General features: G+C 45.0%; 1 protein-coding gene and 1 pseudogene across 4 annotated transcripts in view; both read right to left on the bottom strand.

The window, feature by feature from the left end:
- Positions 1-1,275: 1,275 nt before the first annotated feature.
- Positions 1,276-5,463, bottom strand: LOC147201977 (spindle assembly abnormal protein 6 homolog; annotated as a pseudogene). The gene is made up of 13 exons (XR_015101374.1): positions 4,839-5,463; positions 4,665-4,769; positions 3,925-4,054; positions 3,668-3,745; positions 3,393-3,500; positions 3,118-3,309; positions 2,834-3,028; positions 2,681-2,770; positions 2,165-2,344; positions 1,946-2,027; positions 1,780-1,874; positions 1,573-1,690; positions 1,276-1,444 (listed from the first exon to the last, which is right to left on the bottom strand). The product of XR_015101374.1 is annotated as a spindle assembly abnormal protein 6 homolog (transcript).
- An 8-nt stretch (positions 5,464-5,471) lies between these two features.
- LOC147201976 (histone-binding protein N1/N2-like) overlaps positions 5,472-16,917 on the bottom strand; it is a 12,439-nt gene continuing 993 nt past the window's right edge. Inside the window, exons 4-16 of one of the 3 annotated variants that reach the window (XR_015101375.1) lie at positions 15,491-15,571; positions 15,258-15,361; positions 11,493-11,684; positions 11,070-11,134; positions 10,932-11,002; positions 10,782-10,855; positions 9,622-9,810; positions 9,319-9,491; positions 8,264-8,338; positions 8,101-8,175; positions 7,598-7,723; positions 7,117-7,212; positions 5,472-5,601 (exon numbers count right to left, since the gene is read on the bottom strand). Coding sequence is in view for 2 of the 3 variants with exons in the window: in XM_086115582.1 (XP_085971708.1) it covers positions 7,174-7,212; positions 7,598-7,723; positions 8,101-8,175; positions 8,264-8,338; positions 9,319-9,491; positions 9,622-9,810; positions 10,782-10,855; positions 10,932-11,002; positions 11,070-11,134; positions 11,493-11,684; positions 15,258-15,361; positions 15,491-15,571 (1,264 nt within the window). In the remaining variant the exon portion in view is untranslated. Of the gene's footprint in view, positions 5,602-7,043; positions 7,213-7,597; positions 7,724-8,100; positions 8,176-8,263; positions 8,339-9,318; positions 9,492-9,621; positions 9,811-10,781; positions 10,856-10,931; positions 11,003-11,069; positions 11,135-11,492; positions 11,685-15,257; positions 15,362-15,490; positions 15,572-16,917 lie in introns of those variants that run through there. The other 2 variants (XM_086115582.1, XM_086115583.1) reach the window with 2 other exon arrangements.

Genomic DNA, 16,917 nt, shown 5'->3' with positions numbered 1-16,917 from the left:
CAAAGGGGCGAAAAATGTGGAATTTTACTTAATGTATATTTTTAGAAAAGTATGTTGTTTTTTTGTCATTTTTTTGAGGAAAAAAAATTTCGACAAACATTTTTTCAGACAAAGATGCATCTTTTTCTCAACGAGAATCAGTATTTTCCTCCCGAAGAAAAACAATACCCAGAATGTCCTCCCTCCCGACAAGTCAGAAAAAACTATTTGGAGTCTTGTCAGAACACAATTTAGAGAAAAGGAGGATATTTTCTTTTCAGAAAGTCTAAATCTAGCCATGTCATACTTATTTTGAAAACTACATATCTGAGAAAGGTGGATGTAAGTAAGCCTAACGAAAAATGTGCGTCAAAATCTTCAGTTCTGCCTGAAAGGGCGGTCATTGACGAGATGACACTCGCAATTTGGCTCAATGTGTCTGAGCCAAGCAGGCGTGTCTCGCTTCACTCATGGGAAGCTTTGGCAGCAAAGTTCACTTTGCTGACGTGGCACCTTTCTGTCCGCACAAACAAAGACTCGGTTGTGGTCGGGCGTCTAATTTTCTTGCCAGCGTGCCCGCACTCGTCCTCCGGCGAGTGTCCGAGCAAATGTGGTCGTGCTCGTTAGCATGTAGCGATCGTCGTGCGCTTCTCGTCTTCTTGTTGTTTTCATTTGGAGTGGGTGGGCTGCGACAACGTTTCTCATCGTGAAACATTTTGTGCCGGCCAAAGTTGTGACAATAAAACACACGGCATTGCTCGTGTGCTCATTCACTCTCCATTTCACAAACCAACACAAAAGATTTTTTTTTAAAAATGACAAGAGACCTCCACCAAGGCCAAAAGGTGCCAACAGCAGCTACGCGGCTAATTCGTTGCCTTCCCTTGTCAAATGCGTTACAAAGATTTTAACTGACTGTCCGGCAGCCATTTGAGAGCATTTTGCCAGATCTTGCACAGCAATGTGCTGAAGGGAAAAAAAACGTCTGGAACCTTTTCTGATCATGAGTAATCAGCAGCGGATGGCGGGTTCCTGACTAAAAAGCGCAGAAAACGCCACGGTGAAAGGCTTCTCCTTTAACCTGCTGATCCGCTCTTCATTCCAAACTGCAATTTCACCACGACTAAGCGGCGGCCTGAAAGCCACTTGACCTCGGCCCGTCATTAGCGTGGCCGCTCGTCACTGTGTTTGTGTGCAAATTCGAGTCCATTTTGGCAAAGACGCGATTTATTGCTCGAGCCCTCGATCGCAAAGACTCTCGCGTCCTCCCACACGAATCTGACGAAAACAATTCCGACAAAGTGGGAATGATTTATTTAAGGAACTGAGAGGTACAACAACAAAATGAACAATCAACAACCAGAACGCAGGCGTGCAAACAAAAACAGACAGCGTGCGGTGCGTGCGTTTCAACTGGGAAAGTAGGCTGAAGCCACGGGAGCTTTGTTGCGTGGTGGCGGCAACTCTGATGAGGAAAGAGAGGAATCGGCCCATCCACGTGGGATGGGGCGACGCAGTCCATTATGTTCTACACGTGTCTCGCATCGTCGTGCGCTTGGGACGGCGTGTTGCGTTGCGATTGTGTCAAGTTACCTCTGGGAATGAGAGCGCCGGAGACGGGGATGCCGTCGTCTCTCTTAAAGTATCTGGCATCCAGCCCGCCGGCAAAGTCGTTCGGTCTGCTCGCGGTCGCGTGCGGAGAAAAGTGTGCCTGCGGGGCGGGGAAAGAACAAAAGGCGTCAGGCGCTCAGTCCGGTACGCGGCGTCGACAAAGACGACGGCGGCGACGCTCTCGCTTACTCGGGGTCCCGCCGACAGGGGGGCGTTCTCCGACGTCTCCGGAAACTTCTCGTGCAGCTGCTTCTCATTCAGCTGCTTGTTCAGCCAGTCGATCACTGACGACGACAAGCGCGACACGCGCCGAGTCACGCCACCGCGCGCTCGGGACGAGACGGACGCTCCTCACCTCTCTCGTTCTTCTGCAACGTCTCCTTGGCGTCGGACAGCTTGTTCACGCTCGACTCCAGCTGCTCCTTCAGACTTGCGATCTGACCGTCAAAAACCCACGCGCAGATGGACCAAAACGCAAAAATCCACACCGACGCCCACGTATGACACGAGAGGAAACAGGCCCGTGAACAAGAGCCCGCGCGCAGCCACGTTGCGACCGGCGCGCGCCGCTCACCTGCCGGTCCCTGTCGTCGAGCTGTCGGCGAGCATCCTGCGCTTCCTGCTGGGCTCGCTCTAGCTTGGCCGAGGTGTCGCGCACAATCTTCTCCTGCATCACCAGCACCGCGCTCTTGTCTTTGCTCTTGTCCAGCTGAACTTGCAGCTCGCACTGGAACTTCCTGATGATCTCGTTGCCCTGGCAACGCCGCCAGACGTCACGTCAACGGGCAGCAGCTTTCAAAGCCTCTTCGCATCTTAATCGCGGGCGCCGTCGATTCATCCGACGTCGGCCCTTTTCTTTTCATGAGAATTATTCTCGCCGTGCACTCGGCCATTGGGAGTTCCTCCAAATTGTGTCGTTGCGCTGTTTGTCCACCAGATGGAGCTCTGAATCCACTCGATCGAGATGACGCGGCTCTCGCGTGATGAGCCAACTTTTACAACCACCTTAGCGGTTACCTAAAGCGGCCACGCGCATTTCCTGTCGGGACTGTCAAGAAGAAAAGGAGGGGGGGGGGGGGGGGGGACCAACCTTTTTGACATCTGGTGCCAAAACCTCGACCTGGGTTTCACATTGTCGCAGCTGAACTTCTTTGCCGTCGACGCTCTTCCTGAGGGATCCCTGCAGAATAAAGAGAGGGCGGCGTGACGCGGCCCGCCGGTGTCCGAGTGGGCCGCAACAAACCTGCTGCTGCTGCGCCGCCGTCAGCGCTTCCTGCGTTCGACTCATCTTCCACTCCTTGTCTTGGACTTCCTGCTCCAGGGCGGCCACGCGCGCCCGCAGCTGCTCGGCCAGCCGCTCCTTGGCATGCAGCTCGGCGTCCGCGGAGTCCTTGTCGCGCCGCAGCGAGCCGACCCGCTGCTCCAAGCGCCGGCACTCCTGCGTCACGCGGAGCACACTTTTCGCTGCGGTCTCCGGAGTGGCATGTAATCGTCAAGTAACCCCGGTGCCGCTATTGGTCGACGTACCTCCTCGGCGCCCGCCAGCTTGGACTTGAGGTCCTGGAGGGCGGCCTCGTTTTTGAAATTCCTGTCGCCGAGCTCCCCGCAGGAGGTCTCCAGTTGCGCCAGGCGGCTCTGCATCTGCTGGCTGCCGCGCTGGTGAGCGCTTTCCAGATCTCGGCGGACTTGCTGCGTCTCCTGTCACTGGCGCTCCTGCAACTGGGACACGTGGCCGCCACGCCGTCGTCACTCGGACGTCGGCGGCGCCGGCCCGTTCGGGGCGCGGGGGGGCGGGGCCTCACCTCGGCCGCCCTCTCCCGCTCGGACCGCAACTCGTTGGAAAGAGAGCTCCTCTGAAGAGTCCATTCTAAATGCAGACGCTCCATCTCGGTGCTCTTTTCCGACAGCGCCTGGTAAGACATCGCAACGGGGAACGCAACTCAAAACTCTCTCTTAGCGCCGGGGCCGAACAAAGATCACGGACGGCCGTCGAACGGTTTGATGGTTGATGAGCGGCCTGTCAATCGCCGGAGTTTGGTGCCTTTTCCGCTTCGAACAGGGCGGGAAAGCGACGAACCTGCTCGGCGTCGCGGAGCCGCTTGGTCAGATCATCTTCGGTCGTTTGCAGTTTGACCTCCAGCGCTTCTTTGTCGGCCTGAAACGCGACAGGCTTTTTACAGATGACGAAGTCACTGCTCGAGTGCTTCCCACGCGAAGAATTTGAAAGAGGAAAATACAAAAACCGGCGCGGACGCACGTCGAGCCGATCTCGGCGCAAGCGTGCCCGCCCACCCGATTTCCCCTTGAAAGCCGGCCCGGCTCGAGTAGGCTCACGTGCTTGTCCGAGGCCTGCGCCAGCTGCAGAGAGAGCTGGTTGAGGTGCTTGAAGGAGCTGCTCTCCATCACGTTCAGCTGGGCCGGGCCATCCAGTGACGGCGAGTCACACGACAGCAGCAGCTGGAACCTGCGGGCCACAAGAGAGAAAGCAAACAACAGAAAGCCGCCGCCGCCGCGTCAACGCTGTCGGCTCGGTTAGCCGCCCGCCATCCCGCAAAGAGAGACGGCGGGCCGGCGCATTCCGAAAAGGAACAGCGGCCGCCGATGTTGCGCTTGCCTACAAAGAAACCACTGAAGCCGTCGCACGTACAGTATGATTACAGCCTCTTGTGGCTTGAGGGATACGAATCGTGTGACTGTTGAAACTCGTCACCATCCTTTGTGTCCTAAAATGAAGACAAACTGAGGATCGTTGACTTGAGCATTACAATAGCGCGACTGGTCAAAGGAACAGAAAGGTTCTTCTTGAACTTTGGAACGCACATTCTTTGGCTTATTTGAGAAAGGGGGGGGGCTTATTTGAAGCATCAACAAATGGGCTCTTGTTTACACAGAAATATTTGCCCCTTTCACTCCTTATATGTACCAAATGGGGTGACAGAAAACCCGAGCAAGGGTCATTCTTGGCCTAGTTCTACACGGGTAGTGTTTCGTGATGACAAAACATGTCGTATCGCGTTTGAGAAAATGCAAGTGATCCATGTTGACGTCAGGAGGAGGAGGGGCCGGCGGCGTACCTGGGATGGCTGCAATTCTGCTCCGATTGACATTGACGAAGAAGCTGCGTCAGCATCTCGGGGAACGACGTGAATTCAATCAAGAGCGACTGCTGGACTTTCAAACTACATGCAAGATGATCAAAACATGATGATCACACCGACACAGAAAATTGCACTTCTTCTTTAGCAAACCTTTGGAAGTCTTCCTCTGATATTGTGAGGCTAAAGAGAAAATGTGGATCAGCGTCATTGGTTAGTCTCACCAGAAGATCCTGAGGAGCAGAGAAATTGGATTTCAAATCGCTTGATTGACACCTCCCGCCAAATTGACTCAGCCTGTCTCCGGGAAGAAGAGGCAGAGAAGGGGTCCCCAACTCATCTCCAGTGATCATTACTCCCGCAGAACACAGTGACGATGGCAGACATGAATGCCTGGGAGCAGAGATGGGCAATCCGTCCCTGGACTGAACGGTCCGTCTGTCCGGACGCCCATTTTGGGACGGAGGACGAGAAGCTTTTTTTGGAAAGGACATATTAAGCAAGGATGGAAGTGGGTTTTCGTTCATCCCTTTACTCGTCCCTAGTGGTGTCGGGAGGCAAAATAACAAAGCCAGAGAGTAGCCAAACACTGCCTTCTCTTAACGGGCTCGTTCATCTCAATAGTATTTTTAGAGCAACATTGACACCTAGCGTAAAGTCAGAGAACATAAAGGATGAGGACGGACGCGGACGGAGGACAATTATGATATGAATAAGGACGGAGGGACGATGACGGAAGGGTACCGAGGTCGCGGACGGAGCGGCGGAAGAGGGCCATGTCTGCCTGCGAGACCACTTGAAGGAGTGAAGACAGGAAACTGCAAGGGGCAAAAAAAGGCCGCAGGCCATACTCACTCGTTTGCGGATGGCACCAGTGCTCGAATAAAGCTCAATCGTGACGCGGATGTGTTCTTTTCTGTAAAATGAAAACATACGTCATTATACAGATAAAACCATTGTGGGGGTTTTTTTTTCCAATCTTTTCCGTTTTTGATGTCATCTTTATTCATCCAGGTCAGGCCTTTGAGAAAGGATTCTCTTTTACACCACGGGTTGCTCGGTGCACTACAGTATGAGCAAGGGAACGCTCCTTTGAGCTCCCAACTTGTTCTTTCGGCTGATTGTGAGGCAGGAATGGAGGAAACCATGACAACACAACAACTCCAGACAGGAAGGCCGGAGCCGCAATCGAACCCTGCACCTCTGCACCGTAGATTCAGCTCTATTTGTTTATGATTGTATTCGTTCAGCGATTTTTAAAAAACACGTACTGTACCATAACGTGACGTGTGATGACTGCACGAAGACGTGCCGTCCATCTCCCCGCATTAAATTATTTGGCGAAACGGATGAAATGAGGTGAAATTCCTTTCTTTCTATACAGGGAGGAACACAGAGGCGAGGCAGTGGGGGAGCCCAGGCCCCAAATGGTGTTTCATCTTCTCAGCTGCCACACTGAGATCCCTTTATCCTGCCTATGGGAGTCAGCTTTTAAGACTTCCGCTGATCCTCGTGACTCTTCCTGACCCCTCCTCGCACTCACCTGAGCTCTGCTTCGGCCATCGCTGCTTCATTTGCCTCTTTTATTTCCTTGTTTATAATGCAGTCTGTATGCACCATGCTGACATCCTTTCCTGTCTTCCTACTTTTGGATCTTTCCTATTTGATCAGAAACCGTCAAAAGTAGGACTAAGTAAATAATGTTGAGTACCTGAAACGCAACTTTAACTCCATCTCCTTAAGTCCTTGAGCAAGACACTCAATGCTGATCATTTGCATTTTATGACCAAGCTAATATTTTGCAGGCTAAAGCTGCAGGCTAGAGGTTTATGTCAGCAATATTTGTCCTCGCACAATGTCGGTTGGCAAAAGTGGAGGCACATTCATTTGAAAAAGTGCAGCCCTTTTGGAAAAGGAAGGTTTTTATCTCTCGTTGACCCAATGACATCATCCACTTATGGGGGCTTAGGAGAGTTGAGCTTCCGAAGAGGCCCCATTATTTTTGCTGGAGCCACCATCCAATTATTTTCTATTCACTGTATACACCATTGTATGTTAATAACAACTGATTGTAGACAAGAACTTTCCTTAAAATAAATGCAATCTTTTGCCTTCCTCCAACAGCACTTGATGCCCTGTGAGATTTTGTACACCAACAGCTAAAGTGAGACCTAACTGGACTATACCATGTTGAAATGCCACTTTGACCAAATTCAACAACTTGTTTTTGAATGCCAATACCGCAAAATTTCCATCCACCAGCATTGGATCCTACAATGAGAAATACTGAAGCTGGATGAGATCTCCAAAGTTTAGGGGAGGAGAAGAAAGGAGGGAACCCCCCCCCCCCCACAAAACTGCATTTGAAAATTGTTTTACTGAAAGTATACAAAACTGGACAGACAAATCAATGAAAATGGATATTATTTACAAGTGTTTGAATAACAGTTGCATGCTGGTCTTGAAAGCGCATGAAAGATGTGGCTTGTCACGCTGAGGACTGGACAGAGGGCGACTGGACAGCAGTCTGCAAGGAAATAAATAAAATGAGCAAACAAAGCCCACAAAATTGCAGCTTCATATCTTAAAGATACGGTAATTATCAGGAGCATTTAACTGGGGTTGGCATTGATTTGTCTTGGGTGAATAAACGTTTAAACTTTTAGTCATATGTAGGTTGTACCAAAATGCATAGTATGATCATGTTAGAGGTTGAGTGTAAGCCACATTTTACAGAAGAAAAAAATATCCTCTCCAGGGAACAGACATTTATCTTGATTAGAAGGGTTCGAGAGGTTGGAAAAACCCCAATTGCTTTAAGTTGAGCGTCATCCGAACCAAGTTGGCACTGTCCACAGCAAGATTAGCAACGCTAGCTTCAGCGTATTGCAGAATACAAGGCTAAGACTCGCCTCCTTTGATTTTTGCTCCTCAATTCCATTGTTGGCACTAGAGTCTCCACTGCCATTAATTGTGGCTTCCTGTTTGGCCTGCTTAGCATCAGTGTCCTTTACTGGGCTGTTCTCCTCTGCTTTCCTCTGTGTAGAAATATAAATAAAAGGTGGGGAAGGGAGAAAAGACTGAAAAGCCTCAAAACTGCATTCCACGTTATTTTAGTGAGAGACAAACTCAATCTGGACACAAAGCCGTAGCCAGTGAATGCATCAAGCATGCACCTCAAAGCAAGACAAGGTATCACTGCTACAAGGCAATCACACAACTACATTTCCCCAAACAGCACAAGTCTCAGAACCAACCACAGCACAATAAAAAGCCACTGACAAGAATCTGATGGCTCTGAACCTTGTCAAGGGGGTGGGGCAGAGATCGTGAAACATAAGTACCAGTTCCCCTTCAATTTATACATAAAAACATGTCAGGTCAAGTTTTGGCAATCCCATAATTATCATCTCACCTTTTTTCTGACGAGGTGAGAGATGTCTGAGGCCACTTTCAAAGATGATCCACCATCAGCTGATTTCACTGGGATCTGCGTTTGAGATTTTTTTTGGGTTGTTCAATTTGGCATGAATTAGAATCAACAGATTTACATTTCACGCAGAAGGCATCACCCTTACTTGTGAGGTGGCAGCAAGGGCTGAACAAGGGTTGCCATTTTCACTCCGGGATGCCGAGGAGGTTGAAGCACCACCCTGCAGGAGTTTATTTACCAAGTTAGATGGATAATAAGGCTGGAAGATAGCTTTTGGGTCATAATTTAAAAAAAAAAAAAAAAAAAAAACTGTAAATCTGCACTTGCTTCCCAGTAATTATTGATAAACAGCATTTCTGAAAAATAGCTCGTCTAAATTTTAAATTGCGTCATACATCAGCTGCAAAACATGGTATAATATTCTATGGCAATATTTAAAAATGAATTTCTAATTTTGGATAGCAGCAGTCTCATTTTTTGCCACGGCACACATTGTACGTATGTTTCCCTGAGGGCCATTGTGACAGTGAAGACAAATGTATGGTCCCTCATAACACTATTAAAAAAAATGTTCAAGGATGAAGAAAGAAATGCTCAACATTTGCCTTTGCAGGCCACATAAAATATTGTGAGTGGGATAAGTCATGCGGGCCTTGAGTGTTGACTCCTGTGCCATGTACAGGGTGTTTTTATTTATTTATTTTTGCTTGTGAATATTTCAGACATTTCCTCCAGTTACCTCTTCATGAGAGATCTCAAAATTTGTATAGTAATCAAATGTTGAGCATTTGCAGCTAGTACAGCAGTCAAAATGTGTCTAATTTGATGTACATGTCGATTTGTGCTACATGTCGCAGAGCTGAACTGGTCCATGTTTGAGGAAGGGGGGGGGGTTGTTACACAAGTGTTTGAATAACTGCCAGAGTCACGTAACTAAATCATGCACATTGATTCATTAAGTGATCACTTCCTCTTCCTTTGCAGGCCATGCATGATGATTCACCAAATGAGGACTTCATTACTTGTGCATATTTCGCAGCCAATCAAAAGGACCCATTTCTTTGACATGGTATTAATACACAACGGCGAGGACAATCAATGTCACCCACTGATAATGGTTGATTCAGGTCAACGAACCTTCAAGTCCATATGAAAAAGCACAAAATGTTGAGCATTTAGTTTATTTTACTGTGGACCTACAAGGGTCTGTTGAATTGCCTGGGAGGCAGCACTGGATGTTTTCTGGGTTTCTTCTGCATCTTCTATTTTTTCTCGAATATCAGGCAGAAGCTGCTTGAGTTCTTCCATCTCAGTCGTGGCCTCTTTTGCCCCTTCGGTACCCTCTGCTGCATCAATCAAGTCCTGCAACATGGCTAGACCAAGACTAGGATCAGCACTAACGCTCGTGTGTTCAACTCCCAATCAGTTATTTGACCTTGATGTGTGAAATGTTTTTGTGCGCACACACACACACACACACAAAAACTGGCAAAGTGGCCTTACCCAGGCGGGTCTCAATCACTTTTATGGAGCTATTGTAGTGCTGAATGGCCTGGCTGTACTGATCCATGTAGCACAGTGTTGTGGCAACATGGTAATGGGTCTCAGCCAGCAGACGACTGTGAGGAGGAAGATACTTGAGCTGCAGGGCCAAACACTCTTGGAAGTCTTCTAGTGCCTGAGGATAGTTGCCTTTGGGACAAAGCACAAAGTCAACACAAAACTGTTGTGTGTGTGTACACACACACACACACACACATCAACAAAGTCCCCTTCTCAACGCCCAAATATAATTAATTATATCTATAACTAATTGAGCATGTTCCACACCTTTAAAACTGTGGCACTGTAAAATATTCGTAACCACAAGACGAAAGTTCTCATGCCATGTTATACAGTGAACTCCTGTTACACTGAAGATTTTTAAGCAATTGTTCTGCGTTTACACGACTAGCAAGTCCGAATTTAGAGTGGCATGGCTTTGGTGTACAACATGCCAGACAGCGAATGTCATTTTTATATTTTTGTTCCCACAGAGCAACGAATATGCCAATCAAGTATTGCTGCCACACGCTTGAAGCTAGCACGCTTATTGGAGAGCTGTGCGAGTGGTTACAAGCAACAAGGTGGACTTTAAAATGTCATTTTAATCAGTTTAAGTGTGTTTAGTGTGTGTATAGCATGTGGCAAGTGTAAAACTATTTTTTATTAATTCTCTATTTCACAGGTGCATTTGGAAGGCATTCCCAAGATGTAGGTGTTCACTCTCGATGGAGAAATATTGTACACATAAATACTGTATTTACCAGTCATTGGCAAGTAGCAGCCCGCGGGCCATAATTGGCCTGTCGACAATTCCACCTGCCCCCCCCCCCCCCAATTTTTTTTAAATAATTAGGGATGCCACAATATATATCTTCAGGTTCTTGTTTGTATAATAATGAACCATACTGCTTAAAATGTAATTTGATATGGCTAGACATTTTTCTTTGCAGCAAGGCTATCGCGCGCCACTTATGTGGCCTATTCAGTGGAACAGCAGTTGTAAAATACATTTAACATGAACAACTTAACTGCAGCGACTTCTCAAATATTTTCAAATCACAAGTATGCTGCCCCAATTCAAACATCAGACAACGCCACACAAATGTATTCAAACACACCCGTTTCTGCACCAACTTCTCCAAGTTTCAAAAAGGCCTGGGCTGCCATGAGCTGGTCTTCTTTGCTTTCCTTTCTGAAGCCATTTAGACAAAAGTTACATTTAACATAACACCTACAAATGGCGCATCCATGTCATATCTTGCCCTCACCTCTTATAGATGACCTTTGCCACCTCAAGCATTTCCCAAGCCAATTGCAGATTTCCAACTTCATCCTCCTCCTGACCGTGTGGGATACATAAAGAAATTATTACAAATCAACTTAAATGGTGGCATTTCCAAAATTACCTTGTCACCATTTTTGTCCACTTCCTCATCATCATCGTCGTCGTCACTGTCATCATCCTCTTCATCTGGAAAGAAATCATTCAGATTTGAAAAACAGCTACAAAATGTGCACAACAAAAACAATGGCCAGAAGTACAGTTTAGATATTTTACAGTTCCCCAATTACCACCAGCTTGTGAATTTTTTTCTTTTATACAAAACAGCACCCACAATCGTGCTCCCCCATCCCATCATGCAACTAGAAATAGTGCTTTCAAAAGGTCGACTGCCTGCCCTCTGCTTCCTCCTCAGGTTGAGAGTCGCCACTTTCTTCATCTGCCTTGGCCTTCTCACCATTCTGCTCTTCAGTCTTTGCCATACTTTCTTTCTCAGGAGACTCTCTGAGGCTTCCATTCATGACTCCGTTCACTTGAGCTTCCTCACCCAGACTCTTGACCGCGCCATTCAATTGGGAAGCTGAGGGCTTCTCAGAGTTGGGTGATGACTTTGAAAAGACGTTTTCCTGCTTCACCTCAGTGCCGCTCTCCACATCCGACTCCGGTTTTCTTTCTACCTCCTCAGGCTTCGCCTCCATTGCATCATACACCTGCTTTCGTAGCTCGTCGCGAGTGTTTTCTGCACCACAGTGGTATAGAGGAAATTAATTTGGCTCGTTTTTCTTGGAATTACATTTGCCTGAATAGTTTACACTAACTCTTTTGACAGCATACATGGAGCTTCTGATTCCTTTTAATTCTAGATTGAGCATGTTAAACATCTGACAAGTTCAAAACCATGTAACAAGCCTACTAAAACTCAGGTACTCAACCATTAGAAGTTATACATTTGATTGTCTGAAACGACTTCAAATCCGTCTGAAGAGCTGTAGCGTTCAGGGTTTGCCAAATGCATTTCATGTGAGGCTGACGGTCACTTACTGGCCTTTTTACAATTAAACATAACTAGATTAATCATATGTACCTGTGCAAGAAAATTCATACCACTGGAGTACTCTTTCCATTAGTATTGCTAGAGCAGTTAAGGCTAGGTTTCTTCCTCTACAATCATACCATGTTAGTGGTTCAATTTTAAAAAAGTATGTAGAGCTTTGAAACGTTTTCCGACCCACCCTAACAGCAGGGTCACAGTTGCAGCATATTGTTTATATGCATGAGGGACAACTGCCTGATGTGTGGTGGAGAGTCAGCAACTCTTAAATTTTCCTGTCGAGTCCATTGTGTGTGTAGATGCAGCATTCTGTGATACATTTTGCAGACGCAAGTATTTCAAAGATGTACCGTAGCTTTGGCTCCCCACCACCCCCCCCTTTTTTTTGCAACTTCAATGGCTAATCAATTGAAGTCATAATGTGCACGATCAATCAATACATCATTGCAAAATAAGACATTAACTGGAGTGTTTTGTGCCGGAAAGCTTTAGCGCTGGGAGAAGTTCTGCCTCTGCGTCCTTGACCATCAAAACCCAAAGTAAAAGCATTAGTGTATTTTTTTTTTTATAACTCCAAGTCTGAAAATCATTGTATTTATGCATTTAATAAATAAAATACCCTAGCTACTAGAGCTGTCCCGATCATGCAATCGGAGCTGATAATATTTTCAGCTAATGGGGACAAAAATATTTTCGTTCATTTTCTGAACTTGTATATGACCAAATAACACAAGGATATCAATACCTTGTCAAATTGAGCAGTTGTAGCTTAATTTGATACAACATCTTTTGTTTTGGGGCGGGCAGAGGGGCAAAAAGTGCCACACGTCTTTTTAACTGGATTTTCACCTTTGCTATAATCATGCGGCGTGAGTGGATTATAATAAAAATTGATGGGTTCCAGCGTGTCCTGTATTAATTGTTGTCAGATCTGACAGTCAAGGTATGTGGCGGACGGCAACGTACATCAAAGCAATACAGATGAGCTTCACTGCACTTTCAAATGTGTGGACCATAATGTCAGGAAGAGGACATTACAGGTTATATTCGATGTTTATTAGCATTTTTTGGGAGGGAGGGGTTAATTTTGTAATTTTCCCACAATGAATTTTAGGGGGATAGAGTAAACAAACGTTGTTTCAAAGATTTAATCTCCATCTTCTGATTAAATCGGCATTAAGAGAATCATTTTTCATACCTGATTTGACCCCCAAAACCCTGATCACAAAGACAGTCCACTCCACAAGTATTGGGATGGCAAGGTGAATTCCTTTGCTTTTGGTGTATTCTGAAGATATTTGGGTTCCAGATGACGATGATACAGAAGTTAAGCTTTTTACATCACCCCCTTTTTACAGCTTTTTACCGATACAAACCAAACGTTGTAAAAATATCACGGTTAAGGGTAAAGTATGAGCCTTAATGGAGACTTCTTTCTTCTTACTTTTTTCTTTTCTGATTGATATAAAAATGATTTATTAGATACAATCACATAACGGGGTAGGACTAGATAAGTTTTTTACTTCTTCCTACTCCCTTGAACATAATAACTGTGTTGAATGAAGATTGATTTCTTTCTTTTTACTTTTTTTATCTACCTTATTTTCTGTCAAATTATTACTGTATATATGTTTTATGTTCAATAAACAAACAAACAAACAAACAAACAAACAATTTGTTAAAAGAACGAAGAGCACATTTTGTGTGATGCCACCCACTTAAAAACCCTTGTGCTGCAGTCGATGTAAATAATTTTAAATTACGCAATGTACAATTTTACAAAAATTGTAAAACTATTATTCCTGAATATGTTTTTACTGTCATCCACTCAAAATGTTCAGTGGCATCAGCGCTATACATACACATAGTTTTTCGTTTTTTCTTTGTATTTTTTGCCCTCTATGGACAATAAAAGCGGTACGTACTGTGCTATGACCAAAACATACAGTATATATGTAACATGAATTGGAATACTTCATATCACACAATTTTTATGATTTGTCTTTGATTTAAAGATGATAATACACAAAAATCTACAAAAGTTGTAGAAATTGTAACACGAGGGCAAAAGTGGAACAGACATCAGAGTAACTTAAAGTGACTAACATTTAATATTTGGAGGCATAAACGTCTTTGCTAGTATGAGACCTACACTTTCCCTCTGATGAAGTCTTTTGGCAGTTTATTTTGGGTTAAGTTGTTCTTGTTGCATGATGAAGCTTCTGCGGATTCGTTTGGATGCATTTTTTTCCCCTGTAAATTGTCTATCAAAATGGTTTCGTAGAGGCCAGAATTAATTCTGCTGTGAACCATCATGGGTTAATATTATAAATAAAGATTAGTGAGGCTGTTCCAGAAGCAACCGTGTGAGCCCAAGCCATGACATTACCTCCACAGCTAAGTTGATGTGTGTTGGATCGTAAGCAGATCCTCTTTCTCCATACTTTGGCCTTTACACCATTTTGGTAAATAAAAACTGTTCCAAAACTTGAGTGACTTATCTCTGAACTGCTTTGCAAAATCCAGTTGAGTCTTCTGATTATTTTTGCTGACGAGTGGTTGGCGTTTTGCTGTACGGCCTGTCTATTTCTTCTTTCAAAATCTTCTAACATATGATTGTGATACCTTCACCAATGCCATGTGGAGGTTGGCAGTGATGTTACCGAGTTGACTGGCATTTCCTCCCAGCTCTCACAAGGTTTGTCATCAACTACTGTTGATACCCTTGGCCGACGTATTCAAGTTCTGTTGCTCAGCACACCAGTAGTTACAATTTCCAGGAGAGTCAAAATTGCTCTGTTGGCTATGCCCGATGTTTGTGCTATAGCTCTCACTGATTTTCCCTCCGCTTCAAAATTGTTTGCTTTTCTCCCATAGACAGGACTCTGGTTTGCTTAACAGGTGAAACCCCAAAAACAAGCACTCGCTAATGTTTACGCAATCAATTTAAAAAGGCAACATCTGAGCAACTAGACACACCCATCTGTCCAAGTGGGTGGTTCAAACACAAAGATGCCCTGTGCTGAGGTTGTTCAACACATCTACATGTAAATACCATGAAATTAAACCTGAAATTCTGAATGCTGTCTCATATTAATCTTTTGATCTGAAACCCAAACATCTTTAGTATACAACCATGCCGTTACAATTCTTTTGGAGGGTGCTCTATATAAACTTAAGCAGGGGTCAAGTCCTCCTGAGTGAGAAAGTCATTTAAGCATGCCTGAATACTTTTGACTGTAGTCTAGGAGAGATCCTTACCATCAAGGTTTTTTGCACTCTCAATATTTGAGTTACTGGGCTGCTCATCTTCAGATTCCTCCGGCACTCCTTCTAGGGCATTTCCAAGGACTGTGTTCTCCATCCTAAAACACCAAAAAATATAAGAAACAGATTCATCAGTGCTTGTTTCACGATTAATGCTAACAGTTTTAGTTTTCCAGCATGGCAGAATTGATCAGACAACACTGTAAATAATATTTCATTTTGGTTACCTGGCAAGCTCTAGCAGGGACTTCCCACACAGGAAAAAGGCCTCGCCACATTCATCTGCAGTGTCTCCATACTTGGCAGCTCTGACATGCACACAGAAGTAACAGTGAACTCCTGCTCTATCTCAGTTAATCCTATGTGCCCCTGCTATCTTGCCGATTTATGGTTTTTCCAATTAGAATCAGAATCATCTTTTTGGCCAAGTATGTAGAACACACAAGGAATTTGTCTCCGGTATAACACGCTGCATTAGTATCATCGTAAACAAGGACATGACAAATTAGATAGGCAAGTCTGAATTTAAGAGTTACACACCAATGTAGTACCACAACCTTTTGGGCAGCACTATGGTCTACTGTACAGGTGTCAAACTTTGGTCAGGTGTCAACTGCTATGCCGCACGTTTTAGATGTTTCTTTCCTCCAACACCTGATTCAAATGATGAGAATTGTTATCAGGGTCCTGCAGAGTTTGCTGATAACGGCACTCAGGAACCAGAGTTTTCCACCTGTGGCCCACTGGGAAATGTGCACGAAAATTGGAGTCTTAAAGGGATGCCCCTTCAGTCTAACACAGTAACACGTTTGCCATTTTAACATTTGTTTTCCCCATAGAGCTGAGAGAATATGAGTGTATTGTTGGATTCTCTCCATGTCTTTCTGCACAGTGTGTGTAGCAGCTGTTTGAAGGTATAACATCAACATCTTTGCTAATTCCCATTAAAGGAATTGTGCCTTAAGCAGGGATGGCAATGGCTAGTGATGAAAAAAGCGGAAAGGGGCATGGCCTGGATGGGGCGACCAATCACAACAAGTAAGACATCATACACGTCCAATCGCAGGGCTGTTTACAATCGGAAGATGGAAAGACTGATTGGGAGAGCTCGTGAAAACTCGACGATAAGGTACCTGACCCCCCCTAAAATGTTCTCAATGGATTTAGACTATTCCCAAAAATGATCAATTTAAGAAATAAAACGGCGGATTTCCACGGAAAATTGCCATCCCTGCTTAAGCTAACATTAAGCTTTATAACTAGACAAAACAGCCGAACATAGTATTTAAATGTTTCATTGTTTTTTTCGTTATGAACTATCGGACCGAAAAAAAAAGACGAAAAACACTGTCTCTAATTTGGAAAACATATGATAGTCATAGCAGAGCTATGCTTTTATCCTTAGGGTTGAATAAATATTGCACACACACACGCACTGCTAAGTCATTGGCAACAGACAAAACTTTTTTTTTTATATACCTACAAAGTAAATAATGATATCCAAAAGTGAATTATCCGGCCTGGCACCTGTTCAGGAATATCCCAGCTCCTAAACTAGCTCTACCAGATTCCATGGGCATTTTTATATAATAATCTCCCATTTGTTGTTTTTTTCTGAACAGTGAGGAGGAATATTTAAGAAAGAACATTTGCT

Source organism: Hippocampus guttulatus, chromosome 7 (genome assembly GCF_054856545.1).
Source record: "Hippocampus guttulatus isolate MCC_2025c chromosome 7, RoL_Hgut_1.0, whole genome shotgun sequence".
NCBI classification, from domain to species: Eukaryota; Metazoa; Chordata; class Actinopteri; order Syngnathiformes; family Syngnathidae; genus Hippocampus; species Hippocampus guttulatus.
The sequence above is the reverse complement of the archived record's forward strand: the minus strand, read 5'-3'. Positions and strand labels throughout refer to the sequence as shown.